The 23,091-nt window shown below is 43.7% G+C and overlaps 2 protein-coding genes across 12 annotated transcripts in view; both read right to left on the reverse strand.

The window, feature by feature from the left end:
- Positions 1–166: 166 nt before the first annotated feature.
- Positions 167–8,174, reverse strand: slc15a1b (solute carrier family 15 member 1b). The gene is made up of 21 exons (XM_035149934.1): positions 6,971–8,174; positions 6,478–6,619; positions 6,134–6,253; positions 5,946–6,045; positions 5,374–5,464; positions 5,200–5,283; positions 4,779–4,861; positions 4,554–4,640; positions 4,260–4,349; positions 4,070–4,114; positions 3,945–3,977; positions 3,763–3,851; positions 3,473–3,554; positions 3,262–3,378; positions 3,040–3,177; positions 2,839–2,885; positions 2,578–2,685; positions 2,370–2,484; positions 2,147–2,284; positions 1,876–1,983; positions 167–978 (listed from the first exon to the last, which is right to left on the reverse strand). The coding sequence occupies exons 1-21, from the start codon at positions 7,311–7,313 to the stop codon at positions 730–732; spliced, it is 2,409 nt and encodes an 802-aa protein (XP_035005825.1). The 5' UTR covers positions 7,314–8,174; the 3' UTR covers positions 167–729.
- A 1,385-nt stretch (positions 8,175–9,559) lies between these two features.
- Positions 9,560–23,091, reverse strand: part of dock9b (dedicator of cytokinesis 9b) — a 38,964-nt gene continuing 25,432 nt past the window's right edge. For 4 of the 11 annotated variants that reach the window (XM_035149833.2, XM_035149832.2, XM_035149830.2 and 1 more), the window contains exons 20-53: positions 22,923–23,041; positions 22,035–22,121; positions 21,860–21,949; positions 21,605–21,720; positions 21,204–21,273; positions 20,958–21,083; positions 20,787–20,858; positions 20,537–20,683; positions 20,339–20,422; positions 20,115–20,226; positions 19,845–20,023; positions 19,652–19,759; positions 19,386–19,497; positions 19,121–19,251; positions 18,087–18,201; positions 17,923–17,989; positions 17,772–17,819; positions 17,211–17,347; positions 16,620–16,735; positions 16,397–16,534; positions 16,084–16,266; positions 15,876–15,989; positions 15,574–15,789; positions 15,392–15,449; positions 14,646–14,752; positions 13,897–14,019; positions 13,546–13,659; positions 13,412–13,417; positions 12,801–12,947; positions 12,302–12,512; positions 11,646–11,836; positions 11,464–11,564; positions 11,225–11,363; positions 9,560–10,516 (exon numbers count right to left, since the gene is read on the reverse strand). In XM_035149833.2, the coding sequence (XP_035005724.2) occupies positions 10,400–10,516; positions 11,225–11,363; positions 11,464–11,564; positions 11,646–11,836; positions 12,302–12,512; positions 12,801–12,947; positions 13,412–13,417; positions 13,546–13,659; positions 13,897–14,019; positions 14,646–14,752; positions 15,392–15,449; positions 15,574–15,789; positions 15,876–15,989; positions 16,084–16,266; positions 16,397–16,534; positions 16,620–16,735; positions 17,211–17,347; positions 17,772–17,819; positions 17,923–17,989; positions 18,087–18,201; positions 19,121–19,251; positions 19,386–19,497; positions 19,652–19,759; positions 19,845–20,023; positions 20,115–20,226; positions 20,339–20,422; positions 20,537–20,683; positions 20,787–20,858; positions 20,958–21,083; positions 21,204–21,273; positions 21,605–21,720; positions 21,860–21,949; positions 22,035–22,121; positions 22,923–23,041 (4,001 nt within the window). In that variant the 3' untranslated portion in view covers positions 9,560–10,399. Of the gene's footprint in view, positions 10,517–10,920; positions 10,929–11,224; positions 11,364–11,463; positions 11,565–11,645; positions 11,837–12,301; positions 12,513–12,800; positions 12,948–13,411; positions 13,418–13,545; positions 13,660–13,896; positions 14,020–14,645; positions 14,753–15,391; positions 15,450–15,573; positions 15,790–15,875; positions 15,990–16,083; positions 16,267–16,396; positions 16,535–16,619; positions 16,736–17,210; positions 17,348–17,771; positions 17,820–17,922; positions 17,990–18,086; positions 18,202–19,120; positions 19,252–19,385; positions 19,498–19,651; positions 19,760–19,844; positions 20,024–20,114; positions 20,227–20,338; positions 20,423–20,536; positions 20,684–20,786; positions 20,859–20,957; positions 21,084–21,203; positions 21,274–21,604; positions 21,721–21,859; positions 21,950–22,034; positions 22,122–22,922; positions 23,042–23,091 lie in introns of all 11 variants that reach the window. The other 7 variants (XM_035149842.2, XM_035149836.2, XM_035149843.2 and 4 more) reach the window with 3 other exon arrangements.

Genomic DNA, 23,091 nt, shown 5'->3' on the forward strand with positions numbered 1-23,091 from the left:
TTATTGTTATGGCGGATTATTACGCCGCCCCTGTGAGCGTGACACGTTAATGACCCACATTCCCATGAGCCGCGGCTGCACTTTTACTGCCAGTCATCAAATATCGACGTTAAAACACAAACAATGTGTGTGTGATATTGTTCACATAATTACAAAAGGGTTTGTACAAGGAAAAGGAAATTTATTTGAAATTAAGCCATTACATAGTTTTTACAAAACTACTGCTGATATAAATATTTACCAACAACACGAGTACGTTTTTTTCCTTAGGGGGACAATAGACATTTCAGACTTAGATTTTAACCTGAAGCTTGTGATAAGGTCATGCATACAAAATAGTGACAGTATATTACAATACATACAACACACTGTGCTTGGAAATAAATACAAATGTTGGAATGGTTTCACATTAAGATGCTAAACAAAAAGAAATAATCATAAAAAGTAATTTACAACAGCAAGATGGAAAATTAATAACCAGCAGAGATCCAGGGATTTTAATTGTTTGAGTAACGTCTTTAAACGATTGGGAGATAATAGTGTTTGCCGTGATCCTTCACTAATAGCGTCCAGCAAGAGCTTCCCCATCGAAGCCCTGTTTGTGTGTTCTTCACGTTTTCTGCACCATTTCCCTCAGGTCATCCATTCATTCTAACTGCATGTACAACAGTGCATTGCCAAAATGGTCAAAGAGGCGCAGGCACTCTCGGGCACGAAAGGGAGGTGGCTTTACATCTTGGACTGTGGGATTTCCTCCTCGTCCGAGCTGGAGTCAGAGGAACTGCCCTCGTCGCGGGGCTTGACCTTGTCCTTACTGGCCATCTCCATCGAGTTCTTCCGCTTCTTCTCATCGGGACTGATCTCGGCAAACTGGGCCTCTATCTTGGTCGGGTCGATGTAGGTGTAGTAGTGGGCCATGATGGCGAAGATAACGCACACGACCATCAGCAGAGAGGCGAAGAGGATGTACTCAGCCCACTAGTGACCACAAACACACACACAGCGTTAAAGTTGATCTCAGCCCAGGACATTTTTGGGGAACTGCACTTGATGAGAGATATTAGAGAAGATTCTAATATGTGTCCATCAAATATGGAGCTGGAGCCAGGAGAGGATTAATTTAAAGACATAAAAATGTAATTCCTATGTTCCCGAGCGCTACACAGCACATAATGAGAACCTGAGAGAGATGCATCTGTTTAATATGAATGGGAACTTGTGTTTTTTGTTCCCCAGCACTGGTGCATGATTTCTACAGAGCTACACTTTAGGGACCCTAGCATATTAGAGTTAGAGTTGGGATTAGAGGTTTGGGTCATAGCTCCACTACACAAATCTGGAAAATATTTAAAAAATAGGTTGCAAAATGTTACATTAAGGGATTAAGTTAATTTACACATGAAAATTTGAATGGAAAGCTACATTATTAATGGAGTTAAGCATTAAAGCCCTAAAACGAAGTGAAATTAGCACTTTTTTTATTGTTGTTGCATTAATATAATATGAGTTATTTATCAGACTCAAGTTATATGGTCGTGAGATTGGGGTCAGAACTGCTTTTTGGACACATGAGGGCAGCAGAGAGTTTGGACAATAGTGTTAATTACATTAATTATATAAAGGAAAACCTTGAGATGAATGTTTTTGGATTGTGTCACAGCAGGTTTACAATGAACCTTAAGGACATGTTGTCATTCCATTGCAACTTTTAGGAGAAATACTTGAGTCCTTGAATTTGCAAAAGACACAGAAACTTTATCTTCTTATTCAATCAAATGCATTTACATCCAGTTTCATGCACAAATTATATGCATTTACTTGCCCAGGGTCAGTGAGGAGAATACACGTCTACTGTTAGAAATAAAATCCGCCCACCTGATCTGGGAGTTTTGCAGCCTCTGCGATAACAAGCACAATGATGTTCCCGACAGCCACAGTCAACAGCCATCCAGCCTGCAGCACGGCCTTCATGTTGCTCGGGGCCTGCAGAGCAAAACGACATTAGGACTGAATGTTACAGAAAACAAAAGACACGCATCTCAGGATAAACTTTAATATCCGACGTACGACGGAGTGTTAGAGTCATAGAAAGAGAAGAGCGGAGCTGCCTGGTCCGTGTCAGATACATGATGAAAGCAGCCTCTACCTGTGAGTAGGAGAACTCCAAGCCGGTGACAGAGAAGACCACCTCTCCCACAGTGATGAGGAAATACTGAGGAATCTGCCAGGCCATGTGGATGGTGTTGGGCCTGATGTCCATCACTGATCGGATGCTATCTGCGCACTTCGGGACAAAGACAGAAATCCAGATGAGCCCCCTCAGTGAAAAAGTGACATATACTGTGACTCAAGGTGTTTTCACCACCTACGTTTGGCCCAAATGTGAACGTGGGCAGGATCATCAGAGTGTACGAGCTGCCGAAGCCCAGTTCTTGACTGTAGATGCACTCCTCTTCAGCCTCATTCTTGATCCGGAACTCAGCACTGACACGGGAAGAAAAACAGCATTCAGGGCAAACATCCTCTAAAGTACAACTGCATGTGACGTATATGTATATAATGAAACATCAGTCTTACTTCCCCTGTGGCACGTCGACGTATATTGACATGCTGTTGCTGGTGATGGCCTTGAAGTCCAGGCTACCCATTGTGGCATTCAGAACGGAGCTAAAGCCGTTCAGGAATCTGAGGGAAGGAGAAGTCAGTGCACAACAGGTGAGAAAACAACACTTTAGAAACAATATAACAAATCAAAATGTAATAGAACAAAAAAGTACTCGTGTCCTCTCAGGCCTTCTACACAAACGCTTACAAGCTTCGTAACAATGTGAAACTTGCCTGATGGTGTTAGCTCCTTGTTCCGGCTTTTGTGTGGTGTCGTTGAACTGCAAATACAAAAAGATACTTTAGATATTGTCCACATCTTTTCATATAATCAGTGGAGAAAGGAATCAAACTTAATTAAAGTCCAACTGAAATCACATTTAGTCAAGTATGCTGATCAAGTTTCAACCCTGTACATTGGCCAGGTATACTCACAGTTTCAGTACTCGGTATAACCCCATCCTGGAAGATGACGATAGTATATCGAGAGCCATTCTTCAAACTGTTCGGGTAGGTGGCGTTGGGCAGGATCAGATTGAACGAGTCATCGAAGGTCAGGAAATCCTCACTCGCCTGTGGGAAGAAAAACATTATTCAACGTCCATACGTCTCAGAGCACAGCCACTAAGTCTTAATGAGTCTGAATTGTTGGTGTACCGTGTACGCCTCCAGGGTAAAGTTGTTGGTTCCTGCTTTGATGGGCAGCGACGTGTTCACCATGTTGATGAACTTGGCTTGGCTCACAGAGTCTGATGGGAACTTGGGCAGGGTTTGCTGTAGGAGAGGAGCAGGAGTGTTGTTTGTGTGAGTTGTGTTTCACGAGGTGCAGGTTGTTAAAAGATGTTTCTCATGTGTGTGTTGTGCTCACGTCGATCTGTATCTGGACCAGAGCAGCGGCCACGAACGCCAGAGCGGCGAAGACCATCCCGACAGTCATCCTCCGTAACGGACTGCACACACACACTCATTTGATTTCATGTCCACATATTCAAACACATCAGGACACAAAAAAACATTACACCACAACAAACCTGTATACTAGTATCTCAATGATTTATAACACTTTATATTGTTTTTCTCAACTATCAAATCCTCTGGTTCTAATCTGGTGTGCGATAAATATAAGATTTCATCGTCAACTGTTAAAATCGAACTCACGTGAAGTTTACATTGCACTTGGCAATCAGTGGGTAGAGCACACTGTCCACGATTGGCACCAGAATCAGGATCAAGATGGGGTTGACAGTCTGGTGAGAAGAAAGTGAGTTGCTCCTTTAAAGCTCACACCGTCAGCGTGTAGACACCAGGACAAGTAAAATGTGACAAACGCTTTGTCTTACCTGCATCTGATCGGGCTGGATGATGAGGACTCCCTGTTGAAGAGGAGAAGAAGAACTTTAAATGAGGCTTTATTGTGGTTTGAGCAAATAAAGTGGGATTTTGTAAAAAAATGCTGGAAACCTACAAAGTCCCCGTCCATGGTGGTCGCCTGGAGGGTCCATCTCGAGCCCTGAGGAGGAGACACAGCTCTTATCTTAACTGTTTTCAGACATGAACTCCAGAGCATGCAAGAGGTGTTTCTGTGTATGCCACAAGATGGGAATCGCACACACAATCACATACTATAGTGTGTGAGGGAGCAAACCAGTAGATACCTGCTGGTCAAAGAGAGCCCAGAACATGGGCAGTGGGATGTAGAGGAACAGCACCTTCAGCACCATCTTCACCTGAGCGATCAGGAGTTTCTGGACAGAAATAGAGAAAATATCTGTTTGTGTTTGTGTGTGTGTGTGTGTGTGTGTGTGTGTGTGTGTGTGTGTGTGTGTGTGTGTGTGTGTGTGTGTGTGTGTGTGTGTGTGTGTGTGTGTGTGTGTGTGTGTGTGTGTGTGTGTGTGTGTGTGTGTGTGTGTGTGTGTGTGTGTGTGTGTGTGTGTGTGTGCTGCACTTACCGCGTATTTCTCGTCTGCCCAGTCCATCCAGTGTTCCCTCTTCGGGTACTGAGTGGAGCGATGCCTGAAGCGGTTCTTGATGGCAAACTACAGGAAGCAGAAAGGACATTTTAAGCCTCTGACTGAAATGTACACTGCAACTGAGACTGTGAACAGATGTGAATTCCAAAGGTTTGATTTGAAACCATGTCAAATCTATTCTCATGCTTTGAATACATCACTTACCCCGATGCATTTGCAGACTTTCACCATGATGTTGCCTTGAGGGGCCGTCTTATTGTACATGCCACTTCCAACAATGAACACAACTGCAGACACACGCACATATTACACATATGTGAACATTAAGGTCTTTGTCAAAGGAAAATATTAATTGTTAATTGATTGTCAATTGATTGCTGTTTAAAATCCAGGATTGGTTAATGAAGGTGAAGGAGAAGCTTTCATTTGAAGAATGGTGAATAAAGTCTATTACTTTTTAGTGGGAAAACAACATGAGACCATTCATTGTGATGATAAACTATTAGTGTTGTTTTCATTTGTCTTCTATGTCTGCAGGGTATGTTTAGTGAATCCTTCCTCATTACAAACAGCACTGATCTGCAGGTAACAACCAACAGCTCAAAAAGAAATGGAAAGTTCTTACTCAGAGCGACGACCATGAGAGCGGCGGGGACACCGAAGGCCAGCGGGTAACACTTTTGCTGAGAGTGAATGCCACATTCCTGAGCTGGAAACCACACAAAGACATTAACACACGTTTGCTTCAAATTCCACATTTGTGTCAATCCCATGTTTCATGCTCCGCCGCCACGCTCACCTCTGAGGATGGGGGTGATAATGGTGGACAGCAGACTGCCAGCGTTGATGGACAGGTAGAAGATGGAGAAGAAGGTGCCTCTCTGCTTCTCCTGTTGGACACAGGAAGTCAAAAGATTCTTGGATGCACTTTTTTCTTACCTGATAAAACCTTTAGGCAACATTTCAGCAGTATCTTTAATATTAAGAGATAATCTCTGTCCCCGGCCTTGAACAGTGTAATAAAGTCTGATGGGACATGTACCTGCACTTCAGTTAATAAACAACCAGCTGGAACAAAACAGATACAAGAAGTGCTGACGAGAGGACGAGAGATAGCTGAGCGTCTGTTTAATTGCACACTCAGAAAGAGAGAGATAATGCTTGTGTGCAGCCTGTGGTGTGTGCACGCATGCATGTACATGAGGGACAGGGTGGTGTCTATGTGTATGAGTGTAAAATGTGATTTTACAGGAAAGATTTTATAGAAAAGGTTCTGGATTTCATATTTACATCTCGTCATTAATATTATATTTATGTATTTATGGAGATACATGGTGTTCCTGTGATTTGTTCCCTTTCCTCTCTGTGTACCTGATGGTCTCCAAACTGGTCTCCACCAAACGCAGCAACGCAGGGTTTGATTCCTCCTGTTCCCAGGGCGATGAGGATCAAACCCACCATGGACAGAGCTCTGAGGGGACAACAGCACAGACACAGTGTCAGTACCTGTTTGTGAGTGTTGATCCACCGTACTGCTGTTCTGAGCGGGCTCAACTCACACGTGGAGGGGCATGTTGTCGGGCACGCCATCCCTGTTGGTATCTGTGATGTCGTGGATGGCACTTACAGCCATGACGATTTGTCCCACGGTGTAAACAATGGACAGGTAGATGATCGTCCTGTGCAGAGGGAGGAAGAGGAGGAGGGAGGAGGAGGGAGGAGGAAGGAGCGAGTTAAACATCAGATTCAGAAAGATAAGATACACAAGGGTCAAAAATCCAAGGATCAAACTTAACAGCTGAGCCACAGGTTTTAATGTATTTAACATGTGCAGCACGACACCATGTGTTCTGCACCATTTAATAAGCCCAATGCAATCCTGCCTGCAGCCTTTGGAACTCACTTGAACTTTCCGAGCCACGAGTCGGCCACGATGGCCCCCAGGATGGGCGTCAGGTAGCACAGGGCCACAAAGGTGTGGTAGATGGTGGTGGCGAAGTCATCGTCCCACCGCAGGAAGTACTTGAAGTACAACACGAGCACGGCTGCACGACAGCGAGGGAGGAGGAGGGGAGATGGAGAAAAGTTAGCAGTTAGATTTGTTGTAATATTGCTGCCATTTGGCACACCGAGGAAGGTGTGCCAGATGCCTCAAACATCTGTACAGTGCATGAATGAAAATATGATATAATATAAAGTAGTTAATAGACTCAAAGTAAAAGTTATAGCACATCTTTTGAGTTTAGCAAAGTAACAATACCTGTAGGATTAGACGTAATTACAATACTTGATTAAATCTACTTTCCACCAATAGGTGCAGGTGAGGCAAAGGAAAATAAATCACTCTAGAAACATGAATAAAGTCAAAAGGAAACGATCCAGAACAGCCGACTCACCTCGCATGCCATAGTAGGAGAAGCGTTCGCAAAACTCATTGACAACGATGAAGAAGATGCTTATTGGGTAGCCACAGACGGTGGCCTGTAAGGACAGGAAACATACGTTTAACACGTATATGTACAAGCCATTATCAATGAGAAAATTTTTATACTTTAACCAACCACTTGAAGGTGGAACTTCCATCCTTTCAGTCTTGTTTGATATCAAACAGTAAAGAATACATATTACAAACAGTATAGTAAAGGTTGGACTTACAGTTTTGGGCCTGGTCTTCTCCTTCTCACCACTTTCTGCAAAGATGTTTGAAATCATAAAAATACAGATTGTCTTGGGTGACATATACAATGTTATTATAACTGTAATTGCCAAATACACTGGTTAGGTATATACGTTTTCCATGTTTTGCTGAAATATAAGCTCATGGACACTGTGAAAAAGGAAGAAAGAAATATAATGTGGGATATGAATGAAGAATATTCCTCAAGAAGTTCCAGTGTGAAAAGTGTCCCAGTCCCAAGGTCCCTCTCCAGACTCACCTGCCATGGCTGCACTGTGTCCCTACTGGTTCCTTCTCCAACAGTATCCTTCAACAAAGAGAGGCAGTGAGACCAGTGATCTCAGTCCAGACCAGCGACACTAAGACGTAGCGGAGGCCTGAGCGGCTTCTTATATGACCTCCCATCAAACTCCTGCAACGCCCACTGATGCTGGACTCCACGCAGTAAAGTCGCCGGCACCTCCCAACATGCATGTGTGTGTGTGTGTGAAATGACTTTATGGCAGTGGGACCTCAGTGAAAGGGTCTTGCCTCACAAGACCTGGATTCGTCAGGTAAACTGGTAAAGGTGCAGTCTTCATTGTTTTGCTATGAACTGGAAGGAAACTTCCTTAATACACATTAAGTGTGTGATTGCAATATAATTGTATTTGAATAGTCTTAAATTATTGCCTGCATCGAAACTTTTTAAAATCTTTTACTGCTTTTATTTTTATTAGCTTTTGTGCCACTCTTCTTTTTATTGTTCCTGAGCTTTTTATTTATTAACTGCTTCTATGTGACGCTGTCTCCTTCACACTTTTATGTCTTAACAGTGCAAGTGCATTTTTGCGAATGATTCTGTATCTGCTTTGTCATTAACCGCAGTTTTTGAAGGTGCTATATAAATAGTTATCATGTACATGCTATGCAGACTTTTTCATTTTACACCTACACTGACATACTATCAGATAATAAGCACTTACAAGGTAATTGTATCTTATGTAGATACAATTAACAGATTTTTATTTTTATATGCCCTTGTGTTTAGATTACATTCTTACTCATTTCTAACTTTTATTGATGTGCATATTTACCTCCGCAGCTGTAGATTTCCTTGAAGTGTAAGTAATAAAGGATTATCTAATCTTACTATCATTGCACTGTCATAGTCATAGAGCATGTGATCGGTCATAATAAATCAATAAACACTGGCCTGTCGTTTCAACCAACTAATCAGATCACATTTAAAACAATTCTACAAATTAATACATTGCAATGTAAATTAATTCCAGTATTTTAAAAACATTTCAAGTTCACATACCTTGTATGATCGTGCAGTTGAACCCTTTTCCTGTGCACTTAAACATATGTATGAGGTTAAATGTGTGCACACACATATTGATTATATTTGTTTAAGTTCTCGGACTAGTTTCTCTGGTTATACTGTATATAAAGATGGAAGACGTGTCCCCAGTCCCTCCCACTATCCAGAAGTGAAGCTTACATTTCCAGATCTTTTATGTCAAACTCTCACTGTCTGAGCAAAATGAATATTCAGTATTTTGCACAATTAACAAGATATTTAAACTGTTCCAGAAGCTACAGGTTTTCTTAATCACAACTAGAAATTACATATTTTTAAAATGTGTTATGTTATCTCCATGTGCCCCAAACTGGCTTTTTATCTATATGTCAGTAAGACAGTAAGAACCTTCAGATAAATAACATGTAAACAGGTCAAGCTTGTATAAATCTTCCCTAAATTATTGTGTATTTCGCCAAATAAAAACACACACAATGAAAAACTTGCAGGACTCACGCCGGACACATGATGTGTAGCAGCTCGAACCTCTGAAAAACAGTGACAGTGTTTGTCCGGTGAGCCAACGGGACACAACAAGGTGTGTGTGTGTGTGTGTGTGTGTGTGTGTGTGTGTGTGTGTGTGTGTGTGTGTGTGTGTGTGTGTGTGTGTGTGTGTGTGTGTGTGTGTGTGTGTGTGTGTGTGTGTGTGTGTGTGTGGGATTAGCTGGTCTTTTACATGACAGTGGCGATTTCACAGGAGTCAGCAGCATCCTCATTTCACTCGTGTTTCTCTTCGGTGAAGCTCTGCAGGTTCACTGGCATCACTCACTGCAACACAGAGCTGCAACATTTTCACTCATTATACAGAGTTCAGAGAAGAACATGCAACTATACTGATTAAATTCAATTCATATTTTCCTGCCAGCTCCTGAGTGAGCCCAGGAAACAGCAGGAAAATATCTGGAAAAATCACAGTGGAATATTCTACAGTGAACATATAAAATCAAGGCAAGGACAAAGGTATTATTACAGATTTGATTTATTCATAAGTCTTAAAGGTATTTACATGAGCAGTCATTAAGTAAAAATGTTTTTTAATTTCATCTCACAGATAATAAAAGGCATCTACATGACAGACAAAGAAACAAAGGGGCAGATCACAAAGTGCCATCCTTTATCTTGCATTGTCGTTTTTCATAATGTCTTTGGCAAGAGTGGTTTTCTGTGCAGTAGGTTGCCTCAGTAACAATAGAAAATATTGCACACGCTTTTTCTTTCTTTACAGAAAATAGGTTAAAACATTGTGGTTCACTTGGCTTCAGACGGTTCTTATACGCGTCCATTGGCCTAAAATAGAGCAAATAATTCTTTCAATTGTTGTTGGTGGGAGAAGAGAGAGAAATGCATCTGCTGTAACGGCGCCACGATGGAGAGGAACAGGAAATGTCAAAATTCTGTCAATGACTTGCAGAATGTATGTGTTGTTACAGCAGCGGCATTTATTCCTAATAAAAACACTCCTTTGGAAAAACACTGCAGATAAAACGGGAGCCCTGCTATTAAAACAGATAAGGCTCCTCGTGTTGTTGGAACGTCCCGCGGGTGCGGTTGAAACACTAATGACGACATAACGCCATCAGTCACGGTGCTGGATGCATGTTTGCCGAGTCGCCACGTGTGTTTTACCACCATCTTACACAGGATTCAACAAACAGGCTTAAATGTGGCTCCGTAGTCTCCATAGGAAACAAGAAGAACGGGCCCACTGATATCAACACCACAGGATCATGGTGGTTTTTTCCTCTCGACTTGCACGTCATGAGGAGTGAAGGCGGCACAAGACCGGAGGGAGACGCGCGCCAATCAGAGCACGGTGGTGGAGCCGTGAGGGTTGGCGCCTGTTGGCGTGCCACTGATGGCGTTGAAGATGCCCATAGAGTCAGACAGAGCGCTCCTTGTACCGTCCTCCACTGGGTTGATCTAGAAGAAACGGTCAGAAAGGACGATTCGCAAAGATGCTGACTTTATCCTGACAGATGCACACATGCATGCAGAGACCGGAGGATTGTATTAGAAGGAGGGTTGTTCTGCCAAGGAGGCGAAGTGTTTGCCTCTTTTTTGCTTGTTTGTTGGTTGGTTGGATTCTCAGGAGAATTACACAAGAACCACTGAACAAATTTCCATGAAATCCTGATTTCCCAGAGAATATTTCATGGATTTGGATAAATTTTAAAAAGACTGTTGGACCTCCCCCTTCCTTTTGAAATTACTTAAACGAAAATTAAACCATTAAAAAGTCACAAAGATGGCGTATTTCAAATTTTTGGAAACCAGAATAGGTAGAAAGTACAACAATAAGTTCAAATGAGAAAATAAAGCGTTACCATCCGATCTGCTCGGGCCGGCACAAAGAGAGCAGGAGATAAGAGACGTGGTTAGTGAACGGGCAGGAGACGTAGAGGTAGCTTTTAACGGTTAGTCGAAAAAGGTACTGAAGTTACACAACTTGAAACAATGAGGAATGTGCAGACAACACATAACAGTTGGTTATTGCAGAACAGATTAGAGATGAGCACATAAAAGTGAACATGAAAATGTGCAAATAAAACACAAATGAAATACAAAGAGATCAGAAAACATGGTAGGAGTATTTATGACACAGGATCTGGATGACGTGCACACATCTACCTGCTCGTGCATGATGTTGGACAGCTCCCTGGCCAGGTCCCTGTAGTTGGCCTTCATCTCGTCCTGATACTCCTGCTGGTCCTCCTTGATCAGCCGCTCGTTCACCCCCAGCGCCTGACCGCAGGCGTCCACAAACTGCCTGAGGACGGATCCACAAGGATTTCAGTGGCGCTGTTAAATACTCTCGAGAGGGAAGAGAAGTAGTTTTATATATTCAGAGGATTCTGACAAACCAGTACCTGAAAACCTCTTTGAGCTGTTTGACCTTGTTGTCGGGATATTTCTTGGCACTGCTGTCGTCCAGGAAGGCTCTGGCGTAGGCAAGAGGACCAGCGTTTACCTGGAAGACAGTGTTTATGAATCACATAACAAATACAACGATGTCCCCTAAGTAGTGATGCAGTGGCCTTGGTATTTGTACCTGAACGCTGATGCTGCCCTGCAGTTTGAGCTGCAGCCGGATCATGTCCACCTCCGAGGCTGAGCACAGCAGGCGCAGCTCGGCCACCTTGGCGCTCATCTCGTCAATGGCCACCTCGATGGGGCTCAGGTCGGTCTGGTGCTGGTACATGACGGCTATGCGCTTCTTCACATAAGGGAAACAGTGGGTGGCTGGGGAGAAAGATCATGATATCAGATGTCAACATGCAGGTTCCAGCTTGGATCCTGAGACATATAAACATCTCTTACATGCAGCTAATGCGTGTTTAGTTTTGTCTTAATTATCCATTACCAGAATATTAGCTATGTTCCACTGTGCATGTAAACAGTCCCTGAGTGAGTGGGCCTGGATACAGCCAAGACCTTATCAGTCAGAGTGATTATTAACAAGGCAAGATAAGGCCCTGAACTTTGGAGCAAAGCAGACAGTAAAGCAATAAACCTCCCGTGGCCTTTTGTGATTAACGCCGAGGCACCTGAGACCATGTTGTAATCAACAATAACAGGTGGAAACGAGGAAGTTGTTCTGTGCTTCCTGTCACTGCTGCAGTGATGAGGCTGATTGGAAAAGCTTGTTTTGGTTCCTTCCTCCACATTAATGAGAAATCGGAAGTTCTCCACTGATGCGTGACCTACTGGTGAGAACCGTCCGCCGTTTGCACTGCTCCTCCACTCCGCCCTGCTTCTTGCCCGACACGGTGAACGGCGTCTCGAACACGAAGCGCCGGATGTTGTGGCTCTTCTCGAAGTCCGTCTTTCTGTCCTCGAGCTCCTTGTCGTCCAGGTGGGGTATGACGTGGGTCACCTGGATGTAGGCGTACTTGGAGTCCAGGTCCTTTGGGTTCACCTGTGGGTGGAAAAACCGTAGACTGAATATAAAGATGGAGGATGAGTCTCCATATCCTCCCTCCATCCAAACAAACGCTGCCATCTTGCAGATTTGATAGATTTAATAGAGTAAATGAAAGATTTAACACAATGCATGCAAGACAGTATATTACAAGTGTTTTAGTTGGTCGGGCCCTTTCTTTTCTGCACAATAAAACCTCTACCTAAACACGTTCTCCATTGCATAACTGACAGGGACAGACATTTATCATTACAGCTACATAAACACACACAAACGTGATCCCACCTTGCCGGAGTCCTGAATGATCTTGACGTTCTCCTGTCCAAACTTGTCAGAGTAGAGCTTCAGGAGTCTCTGGGAGATCTCAGACAGCGGAGTGAACTTCGGCTCCTTATAGATGTATTCCTTTCCATCCTCGTCCTCAAAGAAACCCTGCAGGAGAGAATCAGGGCAGAAACAAAGGTTTACGACTTTAACTCCGTCATTGTTATTCATCTCCTGGATCTTTTTGCAAGTTCCCAGAGTCAAACTTTGAAAAACAGCCTTCAATTCTGCCCAATAATTGAAAAATTATTATACACAGGGGGAAAAAAACAACTGAAGGTGTTTTCAAACTGTGGTTCATTGCATTTGATAATGGCAACTAATCAAAGAAAGAAGAAAACAGAAGAACTTGAAGATGCATAGTCTGCGATTATTTGAGAAAAGACCCCACAGTACAACAAAGATGGAGGAGACATGCAAATCTCATCTGGTCACAGCTGGACTCACACAGACTTTAATAAATAAAGGGGAAATGCAGCTAAACCAGCTTTTGTTTCACTACGAATGTAAAACTACTTCTATTCACCACTAACACACCAGGCCAACACACAGTTTAGTCTCTACACACTTACCGCAGCCTTGGAAGGGGAGCAGGAGAAAAGAGAAATCTCTGTTATTAGTAGATTCATACATGCAAAAGATAAGATCGTCCTTTAATTAAGAGTTTTAATGAATAAGCTTCACTCGGAGTAACTTGGCCCTTTACCTGTCCAAAGAAGGCCACTCTGAAGTATGTGCCCAGCAGTCTCTTGCCAGAATGCATCACCTCCATCACTTTGGTGTAGGCACGGTGGAGGGTGTCGTACAGATGGGTCAGTTTCTGTCCCACACAAAAAAGAAAGATCGATTGATATTAACTTTAATACCTTTGAATTAACGATTTGGCAGAACTTCAAAGTTGTGGATGGTGTGTTATTTCTTCTTCGGGGTCCAGAGTCACTTTAAAAACATTTTAAACATAGAGCCTGACATATTTAATGGGAGGGCGATAAAAATATGAGCCTTTCCCAGACAGTTTAAATCTAAATTTGTGACCTGGCAGATTTATGTAAGTAACCTCAAAGTCTCTGCGCTGTTCATAGATGGGAATGATGAGCCTGTAGACATCAGCGATGAGCTCGTAACGCTCCGCCTTCCAGAGGCCATCAGCACACTCCTCCAGCAGCTCCATCAGCACCTCCTGAACAAACAGACACACACACACACTGATGTAAACGTCAATAAAGTTCCCCTCCAGCTGCAGCTCCAGCTCAGAACATTTAACTGATGCAAAGAGGGACCTTTCTGCTCGTTCTTATTTGTCTTGAAGGTTAAAGCGTCACTGCAGAGACAGCAGACGTGGGAGGAAATGGATGCATCATCGCCTTTCTTTTTATTGGCGGATGACACTGGGTCCATCTCATAAAGAGAAAAGCTTCTCAGAGTGGATAAAAACACTTTTCATTGCCTACAGATCTGTTGACCAACTCATAAAATCTCACATTCCCCACACATCACTTTCTATTTTACTGTTAAGCAAGCCTCTGCCCCTGCTGGAGTGTCCATGAGCAAGACATTGAACACCTCTAAGAGTGCTGACCCTGAGCTTTTGTCAGATTCCCAGAGCTCAGTGGATTAATCCAGAAAAACACATGTACCAAGCCCGGGTCAAAGTCTGCTGTATTTTCATTTCAATGCTCTAAGAGCAATTGATACTTCACAGAGATAAGAGCTGCTGCAGGCGTTTGGTGACACGTGATGCTACAGAGGAAACTCCTAAACACCGAGGGAGCGCACGTCGAAGAAGATTAGGACAGAAGGTCTCACCTCGTTGAAGTGAACATCCTGCATCCCCACATCCTCCATCATGGCCGCCTCCTCGTCGATGTTGGGGGTGATGACTCGGAAAGAAGAGCATCCCTGTCTGAACATTCCTAACAGAAAGGCACAGACAAACAAAGTGTTAGACTCCAACTATATTTACAAACCCACTTATATTAAAAAATGATGTGTAATGTTGACTTTGTGTTCTTGCCTAAAAATCCACAGTTAGAGAAGACAAGATGCCACAATGCTGTGTTCTAAAGGGAACATCTGAGGGGAGTTCAGTCCGCTCTTAAATACCCACCTGACACACACTAACCTACCACATTGTGTAACAGATCTGAACACGCTGAGCTGTTTCATACGTGTAGAAACAACAAGAGCTGGGATCTTATCTAGAAAATGCACCGTTGGAGTGTTTTGAAGTCGTGAATGAGCAGGTGACCCTTGGACAGGTGCTCAGGTGCAAGATGATAGGTCACGTCACTGTGTGCATGTGTAGGTGTGTTTAAAAATGTGTTTATTTTTACCAGTCAAAGAATTAAGAAGTTTTAGAAGAAGAAAACATTCCCTCACCTGAACATGTAAATCATCTCATATGTTTATCGAATTATTAGTATTTTACGAGTGCCCATCTTTTACCAGTGACTCTTTAAATGACCTGTGTAAAATAGGATCATAAGTGTTGTGTTCAAATGCTCAGTAAAAGGAAGCGTCCTGTTACACAAACACACATATCCCTGACTCACCTTTTCTCCACAGGTACTCAGCCACCAGAGCTGCAACGTGCACGTAACACATGGCTGCCTGCAGGTGAAGCACACAAATCACAGGTTAGCACACAAAAAAATGGGAAAATGGTAAATTTGTTGAATAGCATCATGTTTTAGATTGAATTTGTGTCCTACAGGAACTGAAGTGAGGAAAATACCTCTGACAGATCTCCGTTCTTGTTGTGGATGCGTGCCATGCTGTCCAGCCAGGTCTTGCGGAGCTCGGGCGTGCTGGTGTAGGACTTGGCCAGGCTGTACTGGAGGTCCACCAGCATCTCCGGGTCGTTCTCGTGCTCCTTCATCTGCTCGGTGGCCATCAGCACTGTCCTGATGCGCTTGGTGAGGTCCTTCACGTCGGAGGGAAACGCCGTGTGCTGCAAAATACAACAGCAACAAATCAGGCTGTTGTGCTTCTGGCCAGTAGCTCTGTTCGCGTGTTGATTTGAGCCCCCCCACCCACCTTGATGCTCTTGTCACTGTTGGCACAGTTGTTGATGATGGAGAGAGACTGCTGGAAGCGGGTTCCCCCGATGCCGATGACATCTGCAATCAGCTGACTGACAGCAATAACCACCTGCACAGGAGAGGACACTGCATTTGCTTACAGAAGAAAAATAAAACCATATTCATAGCTTTGAGTTTGCAGAGACACAACCAGGAACATGTACCTGCAGGTGTGTTCGCACAAAGGACCTGCGGCCCGTGTAGTCAAAGTTACTTTTCATGAGGAAGTAGAGGAGGTGGGCGGCGTCGCTGCGGATGGAGCTCAGCTTGGAGTTACAGCACTTGAGGATCTCGTAGCACAGAAAGGCACACATGTCGGCCCGGCCGTCAAAGAAGGTGCAGGGGAACTGGAGGGTTGAAGAAGAGAGACCGGACGTAATGCAAAGGCAAAAAGAAAAGAAAGATTTGTCATTTAAATAGAAACAAGATGATAAAACTGAATTAACAAGGTGGCACGTTAAAGGAAGAATATTTCACCTTGTAGATGAAGGTCCTGAGTGAGGTGAAGACCTGTTTGAGGGCAGCCTCTGACTGAGGGATCTGCAGGAAGCACAAATGCACCTGGAACACTTTCTTCATCAGGGGGTTGTGACCCAGGTCGGAGTTCAGCTGAGTCTGTGGATGTGAGGCAACATGTGATGCAGACACAATGCATGTCACATACTGTGCTTTAGAGCCGTTTTTATGTCTCAGCTAATACCTTGAATCCCATGATGAAGATGCTGAGTGTGTCCAGCACAGTCAGACACACCTCTGTCGACACATTGGCCTCCAGCAGACACTGGCTGCTCACATCTGCTTCTGTATGACTGTACACTGCACAGAACGCACAAGGTCACGCTCACAAATATCACTTTACATGCCTAAATTATACCAGCTCGACACAATTGCCTTTAATTTAACAATATAAGCCTTTGGTCTTAAGTGCATTAAGGTCCAAATCCAATCCTATTTGTTTCCAGCATGACACGATGCCATCTCCCATTCCCTTTAAAAGCCAGGAGCACTTGCATAGGGGTTGGTTGCTTTTGTAAGAGCAGTAAGAGAGGAAGCTTCTCTGCAGAGGAAACACTTTGCACTTCTGTAATCTGAGTTTGACCTTAAAATAACAGTGAAATACACAGCCTCAGGCCAACAATGCACCTGACCACTCCTCAAGCATATTTCCTATTAAAACCACTTTGCCTCTGCGTTGGTCGGAAACATAGATTGTGTATAAAGATGGACGACGTGTCATTATCTGTTTTTGTATTTATGTCTTATGTGTAAAGTTAAGGCGGGTGGGGCTCACTGTTGTTAAAGGTATGTGCGGTCTCCAGATTTCCCAGCTGCTGCAGGCGGGCGTGCAGGATCCCCGCCCTGTTACGAGACACAGGTAGAGTCAGAGACTTCCTGTCTGGAGCCACAGGCCCTGCCCCCTCCTGGCTCCTGTTGAGGAGATTGGACGGTGGTTAAACTACAGTCATGTGACAGCAATGCTGATGCATATAGTAGATAAAGGTCCACAAAAGGATGAGATAAAGAAATTTAATAAAAAAATACAGCAGATTCTTGATTTGCTAGAATGTTTGAACTTTGTTAATAAAGACAAATGGCAGCATCATGCGTTGAATTAAGCAAAGTGAGAAATAAAAAAGACAGGGGTTTCTTACCCATGCAAGAGGGGCCAGGGGCCGGGACATTAACCACAAAACAACTTGCCAGCAGTGTTAACAAATGAGAGAACAAACCAAGAGCAAGCGGTTAAAAGACCTTGTGTTTATAAGTCTGTGCTCAGTTGTGAGTCTCATAACAGTATTATTGATAAAACTTTGTTACTTTGTGTTGAAGAATTAATTCATAAATTCAGTACCTGGCGATGAATCTCTTCCCCATGTATCTGAACTGATGGAGGCAGACTCTGCAGGACAAACACAACCAGAGAATCACACTTTGCATGCTAGTCAGATTCTCCTGCTTTATTTACTGATGTTTGCACAAAGCCTCTCAATCTCTGTACTTACTCTATTAATGTGAAGAAGTCCATCAGCTCTGAGGAGGCTGCTTTGTTCCAGTAAGCAAAAAGAGCCTCTGAGAGACAAAATGTTATAAAAAGATTCACTCTAGGCCTGTAGTTAAAAACATATATATACTTATCATATAATATACTTGTGACAGACTCTCTTACCCTCGGACATGCTCTTGAGAATATGCAGAAAGCACATGAGCAGGTTTTTGATCTCGTCCCGGTCCAGTTTGTCGCAGCGCAGCATGGTGCTGCCCAGAGCCGACGCACACTGGTTCTGATGCACAGGAAGAAATGAAAGGGAAAGAAAAGATATCAGACTTCAAAGATATACAGAACATTCAAGATTTTTTGGAAGGGAAATCAACACAAGAGCAGAAAAAGGTCACGCTTGCTGAAACAGTTCTGTGCTCGGACAGAACAACATCAGCTGCAGGTTTGAAGAAACACTCTCAAGTGAAAAAGGTCACGAGGTCAGTTCAACCTCTGCGCTGGTAAGAGCATGCACACTCCCTCATGTGGGACACTCAGAGGAGAAGAATGTTGGGAGGAAACGCTGGGAGGATTTTGGACATATTGTACAGATGTGTGCAAACTGCAGAGCATGTTTTAGTCTCTGAAGAGGAAAGTGCCAAAAGCACAGTTTGCTGAACTCTGTACAATTCTAGCCAAAAGTTTCCTCTGGAGAGGTGAGGAAGGTCAAACTGAATACTTGGATAGGTATGTTTTCCTCATGATTTCCATCAGCCGGCTGCTTGACATTATCACTGTCCTGCAGCAGGTCAGGCCGGGGGACCGTGAGGAGGGAGAAGTCCATGGTGACGCGCTTGGTTGCAGAGCTCAGCGGTGGGGCTCGGTGCTCGGGGTTCAGGGGGAGAGGGGGCACGTTGACCGAGTGCCTCCGAGTAAATCTCTCTTTTTGGTGGAGTTTGGAGGTTACAGAGCGAGGAGAGGGGGTGTAGGAGCTCTGAGGGAAGGGGGGAGCGGGAGGAGAGCGTAGAGGTCCAATGGTGCATATGATACAGTTAAGATAAAAGTAAAGAGTCCTGAAGAATTAATTGTATCCACTTTCACACACTGACAACATCAGTCATCAGTCCACACATGCAAATATTGATACGTCCCTTCTTGCTGTCTCTAATCTCTAGATTCTTATAACTAACACCAGAAAACTGTCGTATCATGCATCTGTGTACCTTCTCCAGGGAGTTGGTCTTGTCACTGCTCTTGTCCAGAAGGCTGTTTCCAGAGTCCGTGGAGACCAGGGAGCCTCTGGAGTCTGCGTGGTGAACTGAGCTGACATTGGGAGTGGAGCTGTGAGGGGACGCTGCAGGGATGCAACACAAATAAAAACACTAGTTTGTTGCATGTCAGAAGAGGGAGTGAACCTACAGTGCACACGTTCAAATGTAAAAAAGAAAAATAACCACGTGTGATCAATGTGTGACCAAACAAAGTCACCTGTTCCAGAGATGACCCCGAACACGTCTTTGTGGAGGGCGTTTTCTATGCAACCCCCGGGTTTCTGAGGCGGCGCCGCAGAGTTCGGCACCAGAGAGTCCTCCCTCACATTCTGGGTATAGAAGAAGAGGTATAAGAAAACATTTATTATAAAAGAATAATTAAATCACACTTGCCATGCTGAGCTGTCATTAACCCAGTAATTCATGTTTTAGAAACATAACAATCCTCCTATTCAGAGTCCCACCACTAGATGCCAGGCTTACACTGTGGGTGCTGAGAGGTGCTGACTCCTTGATGTCGAGTCTGTGGACGTTCTCCTGGAGGAGGCCGAACAGAGGGAGGTAAAGGGTGGCGAGTCGGGCCTGTTGGCTCTATAAAGACAAAAAGAAGCCAATTAGAGCCGATGCTGTACCAAACAGATTTTCCTTTTGGTGGTGCAGAGCTGTAGAAACTCACTTTCGCAGCGTAGCGGTCGTCGAACGTGTGTTTGATCATCAGGCCCTTCAGCACCTGGATGGCGATCTGACGGACCTCTCGGAACTCCTGAAGAGCCCCGCCCACCTCCCTGAGCAGCAGGCCCACCAGGAAGTGGTTTCGACAGAAGTCATCAGTCAGAGAATAGTCGAGCTGGAGATCTGCAGCGAGAATTCAACGCAGAATTAAAGATATGAAGAGAAGAGGATGTAGAAAACAAGCATAATATCAACTGCATCTTTTCGTTTTTACCTTGGAATCTCTGTATTCTCCCCTTTCCAAATGGCATGGGAAGATTTAGAGGAACATAATGTTCATGGCTGCAGACGACCCGCAGGAACTCAAACTTGAACTCGTACAAGGTCTGAGAGGAGAACAAGAGAAGAGACCTTATGTGGCTTGAAGTTTGCTTCAACTTCATGGTTAATAACTGGGATAAAACCATTAAAGAACAGGCAGCAGCAGAGCTTTTCAACCTTGGGGTCCCCAGGCACAAAGCAGTTCATGTAGTTGTTGATCTGCTTGAATACGAAGCCTCGGTCCAGGAAGGTGAAGCAGCGCTGAGGGAGAAAAATACAGATTTTTGAATCCTGATAATCAATAAGCAAAGATTATTATAAGTAACTTGACAATGTAGTGCAGTCTAAACCAGTTTTTTAAACAGAAGTGCCAACCTTGATGAAAACTGCCAGGCTGTGGTTGGCATTATGAGCCGCATCCAGGTTGTCTTTATATTTCTGGGTGATGTGGGGCATCAGCATATTGACCAGAGTCTCCACCGCGTGGTAGAACGAAGCAGAAAAGCGCTGAATCCTCGAGAGCTGGACAAAGGGAGAAAAGAAAAGAAAAGGAGGAGATGAGTTAGTCTTGTAGGAGAGGGGGTTGAAGAGAAGAAGAGGAGGAGGAGACGAAGAGGAGAAGTACCTTGACCTTTCCACTCTCCATGAGATACTGAGCCATTGACTTCACCAGAGCTTCAAAGAAATACCACGAGTGCTGCAACACAAACACAAAGTCGGTGCAATGAAAACTCACACACTAAATGTGTAAGAGTTTAAACATTTAAAACAAACACAAGCTATGACTGCAGGTTACCTTCAGCAGCTTGTTGCTAGTGAGGAAGTCAGTAGATGGCTTCAGTATGGCTGTCATGGCTTTAGCCAGCTCCTCGTGAACTGTTTTCACATTGGTGGAGGAGTAAGGCTCTGGCTTGAACACAAACTGAGAGGAGAGAGGGAGGAAGGAAAAACATATTATTACTTCATCTTAATTTCTACAGGAACATCCGATCTCACTTTCCAGCTTTATGTGACATGACAATGATTAAAAAAAGAAGTGCACCTTGACATAAGATCGCAGGTGATGTTCAAGTCCCTCTTCGTGGCACTGTGCTACAACATGCACCATCACCCTGCAGACACAGAGAAAGACAAGGAGGCAGTGAGGCTTCCTGGAGGGAATGAGCTGAATATAGGCAGACGCTTCATTAACTTTAAGGCCCTGACACCTCATTAAACACAGAGCTTCACACACACACTGAGATATAGAAAACATACATGGACTGTGTGAGCCATAGGTGACTGTCTAATGAGGAAAAGGATTCAGGGTATGAAAGAGAAACTGGGGGAACGTGCTGCTTTGGAACGAGAGCGAGATAAAAGGGATGCTGTTTTATTTAAGTGCTGTATCATATAGTTTTCTGCTTCTGGAAACCAGGCTTCTCATGTGTGTGTGTGTCTTGCCTGGTCACGTTGACAGCCACGTCCTCAACTGTGGCTCTGGTTAGGACACAGAACAGCTGGTTGAGGGTGGTGGGCAGAAAGTTGACCATCACGTGACCCTCCATTGCGTGGAGACTCTAGAGGGGAAGTGGATGAAGTGTTGAGGGAAAAGTAGACTGTGGCATGAAATGAAAGAATTGCATCTGATGGGGCATGAATAAAAAAGGGCGCGTTCCATTTCCCTGGGGCATTGGAAATAAAAGGAGCTCTGCAAACCTTCAGGTATTTAACCAGCTCCCCCTCCGATGCTTGTTCTGACATCTCCATGCTTTGACGGTGATGGAAGAAGTTGTGTAAGTGCTGGTCCTGAGGGAAACATGTTATTTTTAATTCATATTTCATTCTTATTAGCATGTTTATGGAACTGAGCCCAGGAGACATGTGAATGTACCTGAGTGTAAACTGTAGAAACAAGATGAGTTGAGACTTTGAACACAGGTTTTCCTCCATCTACCCATTTGATCTCTGAGCCAGAGTGCTGCAATAACAATCGGGAAAAGATTACTATTACTACTAAGACAATGTCAATCAACCAGAAACACCATATACAACATTATAGAATAACTAATCCACTGATTTAGGTCTAAAAAGTCATTTTTGTGTCATACATGTCACATATTTCACATTATTCCTATTTGTTCAGTTAGCTAGTTTAAATTAATATTTTAAAACAACGTCTTTTCTTTTTTATGCACGGTAGATTCTGCTATTCCCCATATCTCACAGCCCATAATAATCGGTTAGTGTCCAGAATAAAGTGTCCTGCCCATTAACTCAGTTTTCTTATGGCACATTTATGTGAATGCAAATATAAGCTGCCTAAATAGAAAAATTGCCATAGCTTGTTGCATTTTAAGAAAAGTGGTTAAAATTGAATTTGTTCTGCACTAAATGCACTTTGTATACATAATACAGCAGTTTTCATTGGATTTACAATAATATCATTATCCCTGCCTAAGTGGTACCATGATACTGACTGTTAGCTTTAATGGATTAATTTTAATACTGATCGGATTTGGAAGTATTTGATGTTCAACCCTTTTGGACGGGTATAACATCCCAATCCCATCAGACTTAATGTGATGTTTATCCATGAACCACCACCTGCATTTGAATCATCTTGGAGAAGTGTTTGAGAAGAAGAAGTGAGAACAATCTGACCTAGAAAACAACTTCGGTCTGAAGCACTTGACTCAACTTAAAAACCGAATACTGCGGCAAACACTGACTCACACAAAACACTGCAGCCAGAAATCTGCTGTAACCTTTTCTTTTTTACCTTGGTGACACCATCCTGGGAGCCCAGGTACCCGGCGGGTAGATTCGCCGCCACAGGCAACTGCTGTTCATTCATGATGACTCTGCCATCCCTCAGCAGAGGCAGCCAGGCTGTACCCACTGTGGATGAGAGGTGTAGTCACATAATCATGCATTTTCCACAGCAGCCA

The sequence above is a fragment of the Hippoglossus stenolepis genome, chromosome 24, assembly GCF_022539355.2.
Source record: "Hippoglossus stenolepis isolate QCI-W04-F060 chromosome 24, HSTE1.2, whole genome shotgun sequence".
Lineage (NCBI taxonomy): Eukaryota > Metazoa > Chordata > Actinopteri > Pleuronectiformes > Pleuronectidae > Hippoglossus > Hippoglossus stenolepis.